This window comes from Prunus persica, chromosome G4 (assembly GCF_000346465.2).
Source record: "Prunus persica cultivar Lovell chromosome G4, Prunus_persica_NCBIv2, whole genome shotgun sequence".
Lineage (NCBI taxonomy): Eukaryota > Viridiplantae > Streptophyta > Magnoliopsida > Rosales > Rosaceae > Prunus > Prunus persica.
In genome coordinates this window covers 1,881,131-1,898,489 of record NC_034012.1, presented here as the reverse complement: position 1 = coordinate 1,898,489, position 17,359 = coordinate 1,881,131, and the positions used below count along the sequence as shown (strand labels likewise).

At 39.0% G+C, this 17,359-nt stretch overlaps 3 protein-coding genes across 3 annotated transcripts; 2 read left to right on the top strand and 1 right to left on the bottom strand.

Annotated features, from left to right (window-relative positions):
- LOC18778920 (kelch-like protein 8) lies at positions 2,455-3,718 on the top strand. Its single transcript, XM_020561392.1, has one exon. It carries the CDS (start codon positions 2,557-2,559, stop codon positions 3,685-3,687), a length of 1,131 nt encoding a protein of 376 aa, XP_020416981.1. The 5' UTR covers positions 2,455-2,556; the 3' UTR covers positions 3,688-3,718.
- LOC18781018 lies at positions 7,553-11,153 on the top strand. The gene is made up of 2 exons (XM_007214296.2): positions 7,553-8,100; positions 10,532-11,153. Exons 1-2 carry the CDS (start codon positions 7,810-7,812, stop codon positions 10,736-10,738), a joined length of 498 nt encoding a protein of 165 aa, XP_007214358.2. The 5' UTR covers positions 7,553-7,809; the 3' UTR covers positions 10,739-11,153.
- Positions 12,346-14,099, bottom strand: LOC18780101. The gene has a single exon (XM_007214225.2). The coding sequence runs from the start codon at positions 13,654-13,656 to the stop codon at positions 12,709-12,711; it is 948 nt and encodes a 315-aa protein (XP_007214287.1). The 5' UTR covers positions 13,657-14,099; the 3' UTR covers positions 12,346-12,708.

Here is a 17,359-nt window from a genome sequence, read left to right as displayed (position 1 = left end):
AATCAGAGTTTTCTTTTTCCCTCAAAAACTGGTTTGTCTCCAACAGAAGGCAATGCGAGAGCTTCTTTGCTTCTCTTTCTTTTTTGGCTTCATCTTCAAAGCCATTTTGCTTTTGCATATGCTCATTAAATTCCCTTTTGTCTCTCTCTTCACATTTGCTCGTGGCCCTTTGCCCATTCTGTGCGCCTGTGCTGCTGCACCATCTCCAACTAGGTCCCATTTCAGATGACCTGTCATTCTGCCCAACAGAGCAACCTTTGGCACCTCTCTGCGCTGCTGTGCTGCTTCTGTAGCTTTCTCTCTTTTGGATTTGGGTTTTCTAGTTTTGGATGATTCGAATATATCGGTTTTGGTTTTGCCACCTGGCTTTTTCTTCAAGTGGGGTCACCTTTTGATGCTTTGGCTCAATTGTTCTAGGCTCCTCCTAGCTAGGGTTAAGTACATGGTGGACCTCAAGACAATGGAGATTTTGTCTTGATCAAAGGTTGCATCTTTCAACTTAGGCTTAGGTATTTGGGGTTGAAAACAATGTGCCAGCCACCCCCAACTTATATCCATTTCAGAGCGCACATTTACACACATTCAACCTGTCAGCCCAAAAAATGTTATCATCTTTCTCCAATAATGCTGCACTATGTACCTGTTTCTCATGTGATTTTGCTTTCTGAATTTCTTGCTGGTGCTTCATCATGCGCTCCTCTTACAGCTTTGCTCAGCAATTCTAGCCTTCTATCTTTTGTCCTCCATACTACATTTGAAAAGTCGAAGCATTTCATAATATCGTAATGATAAGTGACTTGTTTAGAATTTAGCGTTTCGGATTTAGGGTTATGCTATCATCGAAGCCTAAACACCATCATCATCATCATCCACACCTCAACTAAAGAATCTGGAGAAGACGACATTATATATTTTTTTTCAATCTGACCATGGTCTCAGCCCAACCCATCAGGTGGAAACACATGTTACTACTGTAGCGGGCAGTATCCAATTCCCTTTGACCAAATTGCACCCTCAGCCTGCATTGATTCCTAGTTGTCACATGCCTTGGTTGCTGTTGGTTTCCCCATATGTTAAAATTGCTTTCTGCTGTCTGAAAAATCTGCATGATAAAAAGCAGAAATAAAGATATGAGATCCCAGGAGCACAAACAAGTATAGTGTTATGCACTTTTTTACATTTAAAATTGGGGCATTAATTTCTTGATAAGCAAAACCGTATCCAAGAGACGATTCTGTGTTGGCTTGGTGAGAAAGAAAAGGTGTTAGATTTCAGATTCTAATGTTATCATATAGTAGCATCTCATGTGGATTTGCCCTACTGATGCCTTTTTAAGTGCTTTTTCAGAGCGCTGTTTCATGCATGTTTGCCTAGCTCAACTCCCAATCTTCCTGTCTAAACAGTGCTTATTGTTTTTTTTTCCTTTCCTAAGTTTGATTTCTTATGAATTATTTTATATTGAATACAGGCCATGTGTTTAGTTGAGATTACGGGAGACCTTTACCATGTCAAACAGAGTGAAGCTAAAATCGTAAAATTGGGAGGCCGAAGTAGAAAATACAAGTATATAAAACATCTAAGTATTCAATAATTACATATTTAGAACTAAATATTTCTAATTTAGTTATATCTAATTTATTTTAGATGGAATGTTAACTTAACTTATACCTTGTTACAAATTCTAAACGTATATAATATAATAGATGAGACATGAAAATTTGGAGGGGCTAGGGCCACTCCAAGCTTAAAAGTGGCCCCGCCGCAAACAGTGTGTAGCTATAGCAGCACAGCACTGATTGATGGACCAATCAATCAATGCCACGTCAACACTTCTGAACTAAGTTCATCTAAGCTCAATTTAGTTCAGTCCAACACAAACTACTTCCCCAAGATAGATAGGAATCTAAATTCAAATCACTTTCGCATCTCTAAAGCAGTAGAAATTGTAGAAAACACAACTTACCAGGTAAATTTTTTTTTTACTCAATCACCAGTTCACCATTAACTCTCCCCTCAAAATTTTCCTGCATAGGTGTGAGTTTCTATAACCTTACAAATATACATATATATATATATAAGCAACCAGTGAACCAAGAAAAATATAATAATTGGTTAATTATATTAAACTAAATTAATGTCCTTGTTAATGTTGTCATCAGTCAAATAGATCTCAATCAAAACAATACTAACCATCAGATAAAGAGTGACTCAAATTCCACACTCTTCTCTAATCTTTAATTATATAACTCGATTCTCTCTTATTTTTGCATCGAATCCTCCGAAAATCTTAATTATTTTACAAAATGGACAATACAAGAGACAATAACCCGCCAAAAACATTATTATCAACTATTCAATCATGCAACACAAGAAATCCTAGAAATTCACACCAAACCTTATTTCTAGTCGATGTCCTCAAACCACACATTTGTTGTATTCTCCGCTATCTCTCTCTATATCTTCCATTTCCTTATATGTTACATTTCCCATTTGACAAAATCAAAATTAATTAGTTCAAAGCCACCCTTCACCACCAAGCTTTCCCAAGCCACTCCAATGGGTTCTCTCCCATCCCCACCAAGACCCTCAACTCCACCACCTTCCTCACCAAACAACTCTCTATCCAGTTACAGGGTTTGCGCCACATTTTGCTTCAGAGAATCAGCGCCAAACTTGAACATCTCTAACTGGATAGAGTTCTACGACCCATCAACCAACACATGGACACATGCTAGCTCGATCCCTGGCCTCACTGAGAACCATATCTTAAAGGGTTTTGCCATGGTGTCTTTAGGTGACTCGGTTTACATAATTGGTGGTAGGGTTTGCCGCAAGGAGAGAGCTCACACATCAGATGAGTGCAGTGAGCTTGTTGACGTGGATATTGAAGTCTCTTCATCTGTGTTGCGTTACAATGTTGGGTCTGACCAATGGTCAACGTGTGCACCACTTGGCATCTCGAGGTGTGACTTTGCCTGCACGATTTTCGAGAACAAGATCTATGTGGCCGGGGGTAAGTCCACGCTAGCATGCGCAAGGGGGATTCCATTAGCTGAGGTGTACGATCCCGAGCTCAACGAGTGGACCCCGCTGCCTAACATGAGCACATTGAGGTACAATTGCGTGGGCGTGACATGGCTAGGTAAAATCTACGTGGTGGGAGGTTTCGCAGAGAGGGCTGACTCGGAGCTGCCTCCAATAATGGTGCGCAGCTGTGCTGAGGTGTACGACACGCAAACAAGGATGTGGGACCTCATAGTGGGGATGTGGCAATTGGATGTGCCACCAAATCAAATTGTGGAAGTAGATGGGAGACTTTTTAGCTCTGGTGATTGCTACAAGCAATGGAAAGGTCACATTGAGTCATATGATGGGAAGCTCAACATATGGAATGAAGTTGAAGGGTCCCAAATACAAAGTCTGAATTCCCTGATATCTGCATTGGGCACGCAAGATGATCACAACTGGGCACTTAGCCAGAGGCGTTACCTAACAATGGCACCTATTGGCGTTAACTTGTACTTCCTGGCAGGGTATGGCATATACAGAGAATTGTCAAGAACAATGTCGATCGTTCATAAATTTGATATCTCAGCAACCAGTGATGCATGGACAAGCATGGAGCCGATGGAGGAGGATGGAGAGAAAGAACTCTGTGGGCATTGCTGTGTTGTTCAACTCACATGATCAGCTGTTTTTTGCTACCAGCATAGCAGCAAAAAACAAACATATTTTGGTACCTGCTTAATTAGTAGTTAATTAGTATGGTATTATGGATTAATATTATTGTTATTGTATAAGGTTTTGCTGACTGATCCGTAAGTTTCCTCGGTAGCTGTCTTAATTAGGTGGATTATGCCCAAGTTGTGAACTTTATGGAGCAGTCCTGATGATTTTGCACACCTTGTGACAAAATAAGAAAAATAATATCTGTTGCCTTTTATTATTCTTGCTGCTTTTTCTGTAATATATATTGATGATCATTTCATTTATCTTGAGTTGGGTCATTTTGTTTTGCTGCCAATCAGTAGTTCATTAGTATTTGTATGGTTGGAAACATAGACTAGTAAACCAGAAAATGGGATTTACCTAGCTAGGAGGCTAGGCCAAATCAGCCACCTTGATATCTTCGCTCTCTATCTGTCTACTGGGGAGGTGCATTGTGCTTGCTGCCAAACACCCAAAAGAATATTATAGACCAACCTATAGCCTACAGGCTTGTGGGGGGAGCTTTTCTTGTTTTCCATCATAGGGCAGGCATCCCATTCCATGATGCTCGTCCAAAATTGGAAAGAAATGAACGTGACCTAAAATCATTATTATATTTATTTTTATCACTTTCAAGTAAACTGTAAATCATTATTATGTTTTTGTTTCACTAGTTTTCTTCGGATTAAAACTTTTACACTCATCTCGAGCAACACAATAGATGAGACAGACACACGGTCTTAACCAACCGGTTGAACCCACATATGTACCCTTTACATCTTTTGTATGCCGCGACTTCATGAAGAAAATTATGTTTGCCCCCTAATTGGGCCCTATCAATGTCCCACATGCCCCAAGGGCCATGCTTGCCGGGAAAAAGCCCAGATAGGGAGCCACCAATGACCAACCCAATCTGGTCTGATCTGGTCCATCTATGGTGAGCCATATCCAGTTTGTAAGTGGGACCCAATACCCAACTTTTTCCTTTTCTGAATTCCTAAGCTGAAACTGAACTTGGGTCATTCTTATTTTTGCTTTCTTTCTTTCTAGTGTTCCAGTGTTCCAGTGTTCCAGTGTTCATAGCCTTAGGCCGTTTAACCCAATTTGTGAGCTTTCAAGTGGTCAAGGGCGTGGTTCAGCTTTAGACACCCTCAAAAGAAGAGAAAGCAAACCGAAAACTCTCAGCCGAAGAAAGCGAAAGCAAAAGATTCATCATTCACGTGACTCGTGAGCCATGAAATCAAACTCAAATGAAATCTTTTGCCACGAGCCACCCCACAGACTGACTCACTCACTCACTCACTCACTGACCTTTGATCCGTCGGTCCCTTGCGTCTTCTACACCATCTCATGACATGGTCCCCAACCCCAACCACACTGAGCCACCCTGACCCTGGTCTGCAGTGGACCCCTCACCCCCCCTGACACTCTCCATGCACTCCGAATATCTTTCCTAGTCCCCGTCAAACTTACAAAAGCGCTTTTTTGCAAAATTTCTACACTTGCACACGCCAACGCACGTGCCACGATACACCCTCTCTCTCCCTTTGCACGCGTGAGATTGTACAACTCTGACCTCACACTCACTCTATAGTACTACTGGCCTATCATGCATAGGCTGATGGTGTTTGACCCGTGTGACTTTGAGTTTGACTATCAACAAACAAAAAAAAATCGGTGAAATGGATTTATATAATAATAAATTTCAACTATTATTTGTTTTTAATTTCAGAAAAGACCAATCGGTGAAACGAAATGGACGGCCAGGATTTGGTATCTTTGGGAATTGAATCTGAGTCGTTGACATGGGGAACAATCCTCGAGGATTAAGATGTTCCACATGCTGGTTAGGACCTGGAAACCCCGACACAGGAAGCTGATATGTCGGTTTTGTCATGGGGAAACGAGAGACGAAAGCAGGGTGATTTCGACTTTGCCCCTCTTAATGCCTTTATTTTATTTTTCACTCATTTTGGACAAGTCCAGCTCATGCCACGTGGCAACAAAGAGGCGGTTTATCGGTGTGCCACGTGGAAAAGGAACAGTGGGGACCATGGGTTTGGAGGGTCTGCTCAGGGAGACATAGGCACACAGCCCGACAAATTGCATGTGCATGTGGTTAATGAAGGTTTAAGATGGGGTTTAAGCTGGGGTCTGTCTCCACAGTGTGCTCAAGTTGCCAATATGAACAACCACCATCTTCAATATTGTATCACTTCACTATTTTTTGCCTTCATATCCTGTATAAACGATACCAAGTTGACTACAATGATTTCTTACAGTGTGTGAGGAAAAAAAATAGTGAATTGATAACATGTTCGGATGCTCATAGTCAAATCAGAACGAAAATAAAAAAGATACTTTACTTTTAGTATTCACATACATGCGGATGATTTTTGATCATAATAGCGTGAATGCCACATTAAACTTCACAAAAATCAATGATTATAAATCAATCACCCATTTAAATAATAATAACTCATACATCAACGATTATAAATAAGTCACACGTCTATTTGGTATGAACCCTACCATTCTTCAAACAAGCATAGTAGAAAAGTGACCACTACATCTGATTGTTATTGCCTACCACACACATTAACGGCTAAAAATTAGTAACACGTCCGGTCGGTAGTAACCCTACCATTCTCCGAGCAAGCATATGAATGTGAGTGATATTAATATATGTTACATATAAGTTCCACAAAGAATATTGAGGGTGAAGGAAGCAGCTAATTGCCTAATGACTAGGGACGACACGTACTCATGGACATGAGTTTCTATTTCTTAATGAGATTAACTGTCGGGACCAATCCCTGTTGCCCTTTTCGAGATGAGAAATAGAGCAAATAGATGGTACTCTACTTTGTTTCATAACTTTCCCAATTCCCATGGAATCTGTTGCCCTAGCCCTCTCTCTCTCTCTCTCTCTCTCTCTCTCTCTCTCTTCTGTTCGATATAACAGCAACTATCACTTTGGATAATATACCACATTTACCATACATACCCATGTTTCAGCTACTAATTTCACTAACAGCTCCTTTGAGCTAGCATCAACCAAGCTACAGCTTCAATGGAAGAATGGTATTTTTGGTAAATTGAATAACATCCTGTGGTATTTAGAGAGAGTAAGTCAGTCCAAGCACAAGTAAGTTACTTAGGCTATAGGGCTGCCCTCCCCAGGTCCCCTTCACTGGAAAGAAACAACAAAACAAAAGAGAAAATGTTTTTGGAGCTGGCATGGCCCTTGTGGCCATCGATGTTGTATGCATGTCTTTGGATATAAAAAAAAAGGAAGGAAAAGATATTCCTTGGGCCTAAACTGTCTCTGCATCTTGTGGCTAGGAACTCAGATTTTCCCATTTTGCATGTTGTGTGTCCTCAATCTTTCTTTCCAGATAAAAGAGGTTTATAAATATACACCAAAAGGTGATAAATATTGGTCATAATTGTGAGATTGACCTTAAAGTTGGTTTGACAGAAAAGAAATAACAAAGCAAACATTTATTTTTTCAAGCCATCTTATGCAAAACTGCAGCCCAAAATTATGAGAAAAGTTTCTGCAGTAAAAACACATCAAACTTTTTGGAAAAACAGAGCATGAGTGCAATTTGTGAAGCTGAAATGTTACAAAAGTTTAATCTAAAAACATGTGGAACCTCCATAAATAAGGCTTAAGAAAAGGCCCATCTATTTATCCCATTCTTGGATACAGAAACTGAAAAGTCATCTTCAGTGGCTATTTGACAATTTGTCCTTTTTTCAAATTATTATTATTATTTTGGTCATTAATTTATTGTATATATATATTATTGTGTCAAGGGGCTATCCAAAATTTCATAGCTTTCTTTTTTTTTCACCTCCCTGTAAAGATAGCCCACATGCCCTGCCTGCTTCTCTCTCTCTTACCAGTTTAAGTACTCCAACAAGCTTTGATAATGGTGTAAAAGAAAAAGCCTTTACTGCTGCCACAAAAACCTCTCTCTGCTTCTCTTTCTGCTTCTTACATCCACACTCACACTTGGAAGAAAAGTTACGTAGAAATTAACATGGTATGAATGAATCGGACCTAGATATAGAGAGAGAGTGAGAGAGGTGAAAATGGTTGTTGTGAAAGAACATAGCTTTGAATGGCCGCCAATAGGAGCTCCACTAAACATGCAGAGAGATGAGCATCCAGGCAGCCCTCCTGCTTTTAATAGCTCTGTCAATGCGGTGTCGTTTGGGTTCGTAGCCACTGCCATTCTCATCTCCATGTTCTTAGTCATGGCTATCTTTGAGAGATTCCTCAGACCCACCTCGTCGGATTTGACACCGTCCGGTCGCCGGAGAAGCGGAGATCTTGAGGCCCAGTTGGGCTTCAATGGAAAACTCAGCCACCCTTCACCCAAAGTAAGCCACCAAAAACCAAATTCTTTTGCTTTTTGATTACATTCCAAAAAGTTTTCTGGGTCTTGTTTTGAATTGCATTTTGGTATGACTTGTTTGTCTTTCTTCAACTCAGTGAGGCTCTGTTTGATTCTGGGAAAAGTTTTAATTTTTAATATTTTTAGTTACAAGAAGCAAACTTGGAAATGGTGGTGGATTTTAGGAAAATATCTTTGACAGTTTTAGGTGGTTATTTTGGTTGTTGCGTATATTAAGGTGATGATTATCTCTCTGACAATAAGTTTTTTATAATTCTGCATTGTTGCTAATGGAATTACAAGTTTGAAGGGTTTTAGCTCATTACTCTTTTATTTTATTTTTATTTTTTCTGAAGAATGCAACATTAGATCTCTTGCACACTCCAGCTTCTATTTGAAGTCCTCAATTTCTTCCCCACCCCCTCTTTTGGTTTTCCTGTGAAATTTCCTTGAACCTCTCAAATCTAGTTTTTGTCTTTCCCTGTTTTATTAGTTTTTATGTTCCTCTTTTAAGTCATCAAATAGCTACTTATTATGTGAACAATGGATTCAGTTCCAGTTTCATTGTTAGACCTTCCCACTCCCATGTTCTTGTACTGGCCATACAGACCATCATGCTGTTCTTTCTCTTTTTACTAAATTACAGTTTTGCACATCAATTGGTGTTTCTGAGTTTATTCGATTTGAAATTTCCATGAGTTCCCAAGAACTTTGCTTTCTTGTAATTAATACAGTGGTCTGTGGGCAAGGGCCCATCTAAGTAGTTGTGTGTTGAGTGGTTGGTGCTTGGTCCCAAGCAAAGTCACTTGGGATTGTACGTACTAGGTGTTTAGACCCACCACTGTGTGTGGTGTTCATCAGAACCATCACTGGCAATCCTTTATGATAGCATGGCTTTGAGCCCCAGGCCGGAGACAGGTGGTCAACTTTTCGTTCTGAGCAAGTCTTAGTTTATTGCCTTTTTTATATATTGTATAGCTTTTAATCGTGCATCCAACTAGATTCACTAAACTAGGAAACAAATGGAATAAAGATATTTATATGTTGTTGTTGCATGCTTATGTAAGGTTTTATCATTATTGAAAATTTTCCATCTGAATCAGATTAACTTGCTTAAATCTTCAAACAAAGGGTTCCCCCTTACATGGTTGTGCTAAAAAAAAGGTTTTCTCCTGCTATAGGTGGGTAGAAAATCAAACAAATTGATAAAAATAAGGTTCTGTCGACTTTATGAGGTGTTTTGCTAGTATATAGATATCAGTGAAACATAAATCTACGAACATTATAGGCCGATTGTGTTCGGAAATTGTCTTGAATTTGTTGGGCACATGCTGTTCAGTTCTTGTACCAGGAAGTTTGAGGTTGCCAAGTGTGTGATTGTAGAAACTTATAAGCCTTGACAGTAATGTTGAAATAAAACAGGCTCAAATTAAGTACAGCAGACTAAATCCTTATTAACTATTGTTTTATCAGCATCCACTAATATTATTTTAGAAAGCAAAAGGTCAAATGCATATGCTCGTAGTTAGGATGACATTGCAACATTATCTATTTAGTTGGAAAAGTAAAGGTAGTAGAAGAGGAAGGCCATCATCAAACACAGGCATGTGATCAGGTTTCAAAAGTGCTGTTTAATGTTGGGGATTTGCTGTTTATTGATTTACATATATCATTTGTTGCCAGAGCAATGTGCACTATCCAGGTTATCCATGTCATTCAGGCATCTTGTTCACACTATATCCTTGATGCAATTTTTTAATTATTTAAATAATTGGATTGGTCACCTTAGCATGTGCAAAAAGTTATGACTCAATGAAAGCAAACATAACAGCACTGGCAGTAGAAAACTAACCTTGGTGTTTGATCTCACAATGTTTTTATGAACCATTGTCATTGGTGCTTTTATTGATCCTGTTTATTTAATTATTTTCGGGTGGATCATGACTGTCACTTGTTTGTCATTTCGAAATGTCTGTCTTCGATTAAGCCTACATCCATGAGATTGTAGATTCTTGACAAGTTTTTCTTGACAAAGCAAGGGGCTTTAATTTTTCCTCTTGTTCATATTGTTTCTTTCCTGTCCTTGACCAGTATATATACTCCTTAGCATATAACCAGAGATGGGTTGTGCATAAACTGGTTTTTAGCTCACTAGGCATTGTAAAACAGAGTCATAGCATTTTGCAACTAAAGATTTTTCATTAGTTTGGTGTGTGATGTAGCAACAACTTGAGTGGAAATTGAGTTTCTTTGCTGGAAAAGGCTTGACTAAGCAGAATTTATATATGCAATTTTCCTCGAAATTTGGATAGTGTTTTGATACATTGTCAATTCTGATTCTCTTTTCAAGCCAACTTCAAGTTATTGTACTTCTGAAGTTCTAGCTTATCAGTTTTTCATTTTGTCTATTTATGCAGATGACTGTGTATGCAAGTGGAGTTTCAGTGTTGATGCCTGGAGATGATATCCCCACCTTCATTGCACATCCAGCCCCTGTGCCTTGCCCCCCAGAACGCATTTGTTTGCCTCAACATCAACATATTTCCTTGCCCAACCCCAACCCCAACCCCAACCCCACCTCAAACTCAAACTCGAATTCGAACATGAGCTCAAACTCAAGTTGACAAGTACAACTTAAACAAGAAAAGCCTGTTTTTTCATATCAAAGTCTATTTATGAGTATGAGATGAAGCAGAAGTTAGGATGATGCAAGCAAGAATTTGTAGACCACAACTCCAATTGCCCAATTTTTCTTCAGGCAAGAGCTCCTGATTCTGTATATGTCATTTACTTGGGAAGGGGGGATTTGGCTTTTGCAGCTGAATGCAGCAGCTTGCTTCACTTTCCCTTTCCTTTCCATTATGATCAGATTTTCCAAATGAATTGGATCCTTGGAGATGGATTATAGTGCCCATTAAATGGATCAGTCATAAGTGTCTCTGTAAATTGTAAACAGTTTATGATTGGTATTGACTATTGAGTAATAGGTGACTATTCAACCAGTTCTCATATATTTATGGCAACTGAGAAAATATTATGCCTTCGTACTTAGGTTATCCTAAAAGGAAGAAAAGATTTCATGTATCGCCAACAAAAAACAATGAAATTTTTTTAACTTGTAGCATTTCTTGCAAGAGTTTATATCATTGGTGGAGATTTTTTTTTGGGCAGAGACACAAGTTGGGCAAAAAAGGTGGGCTTTGACTAAGATACTACTTTGGGCCCAATCTTTTAGTGTAGCAGTTTGCTTTCCCATGCCCAATTTTGACCCATTTCAGCTTCAAAATTCTGGGTTTCTCTCCTTTATATGAGGGTCCACGATTTGCTAGAAATCCTCATAAGCCAAAATTTCATAATCTTCCACAACAATAATGCACTTGGATGGTACTTTCCTTTGGGCTTAAATTTTAAACTTTGAAAACTCTCAGAAGAAATGGCTCCTCTGAGTCTGACTATCCAATTTCGCATATTTATATTATTGGATTAAAAAGTGAGTTGTATATCTCTCAGCATGAAAAGGACACCACAGAAAGTATAAGAAACAGTCCCAAAAAGTTGATATTGGAGAAATAGGGCACCAAATCCATGAATGAAACCAAAACCAGCAAAGCAACGGCACAATGTGAATGTTTGAAAGAACAAATAAACTTAGGATTAGGACCACCACTGTCTATTATCAAATCAAATTGTCTTACCCCAACGGCTACAAAAATAAATCAGTTTCCCTTCCTCCCTCCTAGTCCAAGTTTCAACTTCCAAATTCCTCATTTCTCATAAATCTTCATCAGTAAAGTTCTGAATAACCCATTTGATCCAAATCCCCTTGTTCTTTTTGTATTATAATTGTTATTATTGGGTTTGCTGCCCCCCCAACCAAACAGATTTGGCTAAAGTGAGAATGAGTTGCAAATGTTCATGCTTTGTCCGGTTGGTTGTGAACAAGGGGGGGTCATAGGAGGGAGGAACAAATAAAAGTTAAAGTAGAAACTACAAATTACAACGCCCCTCGAAATCATTGAAAGGAAACCCGCCTTCTATAACAAGTTAAACACTTCCTTGGATTATTCTATTGACAGACAGTGCAGCACAAATTGTAAAATATAATTGCAAATTCTGTTCTGTTTCTCACTAGTTTATGCTGTGAAGTTTTCATTAATCTTTCAGCACGGCAACATGTAGAGTTTGGCAAATATTTTTGGTGCAAGAAAAGCAGGCAATACTCTCTCAGCAGAGCAAAGGTATCATCTTTTACATAAACTAACTAGTACAAGAAAGGAAAATAAATCCAAATAAGAAGACCACAATTAATGGCAGATGACGTATCCAACTATCCATACAATTACAAACTGACACCAGTGGCATTGTTGCCTAATCAAATTTCCTGTCAGGAACTTGCTTCACATTGCAAAATCGTACCTCAATTTCCCATATTGACCTTTGACATAACCATTATTTACATAATCTAAACATCCCAGAAAATCCAAGTTGAGTTCTTAGCTTCTGAGTGAGTTCTAAGCCAAAAAATCAAAGAAAGATGAAGATGGGGCTCAGGATTCAGTGATTCAGGTCACAGTTACATTTTAATTTCCCAAATTCATAGAAAAATAAAGCATTCCAAAGAAACAAGCGGGTTGTCAATAGACTCATTGGCGGGCCACTTACCCTCCCCCATCACAGGCTCCTCAGCAACTCTTCGGGTTGAACCCGAACTCTCAACTTGACCCACCGCTGTCCGACCCGGATACCTCCCGGATCTCCTGGCAGACGGGCTCCGACCCACATTCGCTCTATTAGCCCCGCCACCATCCGTAACCCTTGTAGCCGGTGACCTGGACCTCCGCCCCGAACTCTCACCGGGGTCACGCCGGTTCGACTCGGCCCTCGACCCACGCCGGGACAGTGGCTGTTGACCGGGACCCGGCTCTCTGCTCTGAACCAATCTCACTGACCCAGCGCCATTATTACCATTTGGCCCATATTTCCGACCCGGCGATGACTCGGTTCTCCGGGTCGGAGACTTACCCACGACCCGGTCTCTCCTCTGGCCTATTGGGTCCCGGTTCTTTGGTATTCTCATCGGAGACCTGTTGACCCTTTGATGGACCTCTTCATCGTCGTCTCTGGTAATGGTGGTGGTGGACATGCTCTCACTCAAGCTGCAAATCTCCGATACCTCTGAGATCTCTCCATTGTTGTTGTAAATGGGTATTTTCTCCTCAACCTTTTCTGGGTCTTCTTGCTTGATTTTCTTCTCAAAGACTGGTTCTTGGGCTCTCTTTTCTTGATCTTGATCTTCTGGCCCGTGTTCTTGGAGCTTTGTGAAAGGCATGAGTGGTGGTGGTGGTGAAGATGGTGTTGGTTTGGGCCTTGGAGTCTCAGAAAGCACTTCTTTCACAGTCTCTTCATCTACTGGAGGTGGTGCTCTGCTGTCATGGGCATCATCAGATCTTGGTCCTTGAGTGCCCACCAAAGAATGCTGCAGCTTTTGAGGACCTAAAGCTGAGGACTTTTCAGTGGTAGTGGTGCTCATACAGCAACCCATTTGATTGTTTTCAAAAGTTTCAAACTTTCAAACAAGATTTGCTAATGAGAAGCTACTAGCTAGTTGCTGCTTGTGGGCTGTGAGTGAGGGTTGCTGCTGCTGCCGCTTGTAGGCTTTAATCAAATTGGAAGAGGCATTGTGGGGTTTGGGCTGGTCATTGTTGCCGGAATTGAGGTCACAGACCATGCTCTACGATGGTGGGTGGTGGTCATAATTTGATTGCCATAAAAAGCAGCAGAGGGAAAGGACTGGTCAGGGGTTCTTGATGAAAATACTCAAGGTTGGGAGCTTTGGGGGTCAATGAAATGTATTTATTATTGCATTGCAGGTAGGGTCTCCAACTGTTGACACAAATGCAATATGAGGTAGGACAAAAAGTAAAAGGAAATATATATTTTCAAAAAAAACAAGTAGAAGGAGATCTAGCAAAGAGTATAATAGCACATCGATATCTAATTTATTGAGTTTAGTCCAAATTTTTGTACATTATCTTAAGGTTCGTGTGATAATTGTCTCGTGATCTGTGCCTGGCTCATCATTTTTCCTTGGATTCTTAAGAAGCGCCGCATGTTATCATTCATTATTTCCATGGCAATGGCGCAATTGTTTTTGTCACAACTGTGCAGTGCATGTGCATGTGAATGCGAAGCAAAGAGACAAGTGTGATGTCTAATCAGTATGGGACTGTACACCATGGCCACAGGTAATTGAGTGTGGTACACTGGAACATGGCTCAGTGGTTATAAATATATTAACCATTAACTTATAGTGAATTGGGAACAAAAAGTTTTGTTTGTAGACATTACTCATCAAAAGAAATTGTCAGCAACAAAACACGAATCTAAATCAAAATAACAAAAAGAATAATTCTTATCAACTCAATCAATTCTCGTTAACATTTCACGACACTATCATACTGTGCATGCTAAAGTTGGATGTAGAAAGAGAAATAATAGTTGCTAATAACAGTTGGGATCCCAAATTTAATGACAGTTGGCTCATGGCAATAATAAAGAAAGTGATAAGAAAATGTTTTTTATTATATTTGTAAGTCATTGTACAATAAACCAATGTAGAATTTATGATAAAATCATCATTAGGAATTATGAAAGAATCAGATGCGATGGGACATGACCAATGGGATTAAACTGTTGAGGAAGAGAGAACAGAAGAAAGAAAGATCTGCAGTAAGCAGTGAACTGAACACATAATTGGCATATTGAGAAGTAAAAACAAAACTGTAAAAAAATGGATATAAAATTGGGGGTCAGTTCCTCCTTTAATTCGACAGAGTCACAGACAGAAACGTATGAGAAGAAGGGCAAGAAAAAGATCTTCGGGACACGTGGCTTGATGTGTATCAATCGTACCTCCTGCAGAATTCACCTGCCCAAACTAAAGACCCAGACACAGAATAGAACCAGAAGTTGCGTATCAGAAACGAAGAAAACAAGTCCTCCAAGCCTTGGATTGGATGTTCATGTTTCTTTTGCCCAAAGCCAGGTAGCCCAGGCCCCCCTCTTAATTTACTACAAATGTGTTTTTGTTTGTGGCCACGGAGATATAGTAAACAAGTGTTACACATTACAAGCCTCTGTTTGATTTTCTTGGTGGCATGTATGTCTTTGGGCCTGCCAATGGAAGTTTTCACTGTTGTTGGTAACTTTGGGCTGGTTTTGGCCTTGGGATGAGTTTGGATCAACAAGAAAACAAATATGATGGTTTTTTTTTGTTTTGGAATTTGTTTTTTAAACACCCAGTCAATCCTTTGTTTAAGGCTCACTTACCTGTCTTTGTTCATCTAATTAATCTACTTATTCAGCTGAAATTTATGTGTTCTTCTCAGGGAGGACAGCAATTAACTCTTGAGGAGAAAGAAAACGAATGCAATTGCTAGATACTAATTAAAATGCTTTACAGGCTGTTTGATAAGTTTGGTGGGTGTTGATGTAGAAGAAGTCTATGATTGGATCATCAAACGTGATCTTGACGCAGATGAACAGGCAACTAAAAATGCAGAACAAAGTTGCCAAGTAAAAGATCAGAACCCAAGTACCTTATTGGATAAATAAAGCCACCAACTATGCAAAGATTTCAATAATTAATATTGTGTGCTTCTGGTTTACATGAAATCATTCATTCACATAGATAAGGCATTAGTCAGGGCCCTAGACTCAGCTGAGGGAGCATAAAGCTGTTTCCGTGCCCACAAGTCCATACTTTTTTTTCTAAAAAATACAATTATTTTTAGTCTTTGAATATTCATAATAATCAAGTTTGCTCGCCAATCATGGCACTCATCATGCATTGGTGTGCCCTAATTATCATGTGAGAAATTGACGTATGAGTCACATGAGTGCTAGCTACATGAATTCTTTCTATATAAATGTGGTTGGGATTGTATCCACCTCAACAATCAATTATAAACGTTCTCCCCAACAAGTTAACATGTGTTTAGAGATTGTTTTCTTTTCTTACTCTTAATCTCAAATGGTATATACATGTAAGTGGCTGTCATACCCATCCTCTCACGATAAGTTTCTTGTTCCGTCAACACCTATTTGGCAATTACAAAGGAGGTGCAAGAATTTATCATGTCGTGCAAGCTTTCCTCTTTTACCTTTTTTAAACCTATTTTGCATTTTTATTTCCTATTTCGAGTTGTATTGTAACATAATCCTGCAGGGTACAACTATGACTTGTTATGTTAAACAATCTAGTGCCAAGGGGTTTTTGATTGTAAACTAAAATTGTTCTTATTCTTATTGTGAATTTTTTTAAAGGGATCATGTTGTCGCATGTGTGCAGTTCTTTATGGTTGGTTTGCATGTGTTTTTTGTTATTGTCAATTAGTAACAAGGTTTTGTGTGTACACTAAGAGCATCCACAATAGAAGAGTGTATAATAAAATGTATGGTAAATATACACATTTTGTTATTAAAATCACTTACAATGAAGAGATGTAAACGAGAGAACGATAAAGTGCATACAGGGTAGTTAGTTTTTTTAATTTTACTTCACTCTCTCGATATAGTGTACTCTTTCTAGACGAGGCATGACTAAATGTTCTAAAGTCATAACCAATTCGAGCAGATCTAAATCAAGTCTTCTCAAATATGATATAAATCCATCAACCCGACGTAGTTTTGTCGTCTTCTTTCATGAAGGTGTAGTTCAAACCATCCATGAAAAGTGCCGAACCAACAAGAAAAACACAAGGTGCAGGGGACTTCCAAATAGCTGTTAAAGGATAAGAAATATAAGTAAATTTAGGTTTTACCCATAAAAAAACTTTCACTTTTGGAAAAAGCCAAAGCTTTTTCAAAAAAGACAGAAAAACCTCTCAACTTTCAAACCAAAGACATGCAAATGTAAAGGATTCCTTAGGAAATCAAAAAAAAAATAAGGGCAATTTTGTCTATTTTGGCTTCTTTTAAAAATTTTCTCTCTCCTTTGGGCTTTTCCAAAGTCTCCCTAAGATATACTTGGGATTATTATACTCGCATCCTTGGGCCTTGTATAAAAAGTGGGGGATTAGATTATAAAAAGCAAAAAGAACTGGCGCGGAGTTCCCAGCTATCTTATAAGCGTAATATAATTTATAATTTATAATTTGAGTGGAGAGAATGTCCAAGAAACAAAAAAATCAGAAGGACCAAAAAGAAACGGTTTAATTTTTTTCAAACTTTTGAAAATTCGAAAC

Coding starts and splice junctions, on each gene's coding strand:
- LOC18778920 (XM_020561392.1), top strand. CDS start 2,557: ATGGGTTCTCTCCCATCCCCACCAAGACCCTCAACTCCACCACCTTCC.
- LOC18781018 (XM_007214296.2), top strand. CDS start 7,810: ATGGTTGTTGTGAAAGAACATAGCTTTGAATGGCCGCCAATAGGAGCT. Junction 8,101..10,531: donor TCAGCCACCCTTCACCCAAA/GTAAGCCACCAA, acceptor CTATTTATGCAG/ATGACTGTGTATGCAAGTGG.
- LOC18780101 (XM_007214225.2), bottom strand. CDS start 13,656: ATGGGTTGCTGTATGAGCACCACTACCACTGAAAAGTCCTCAGCTTTA.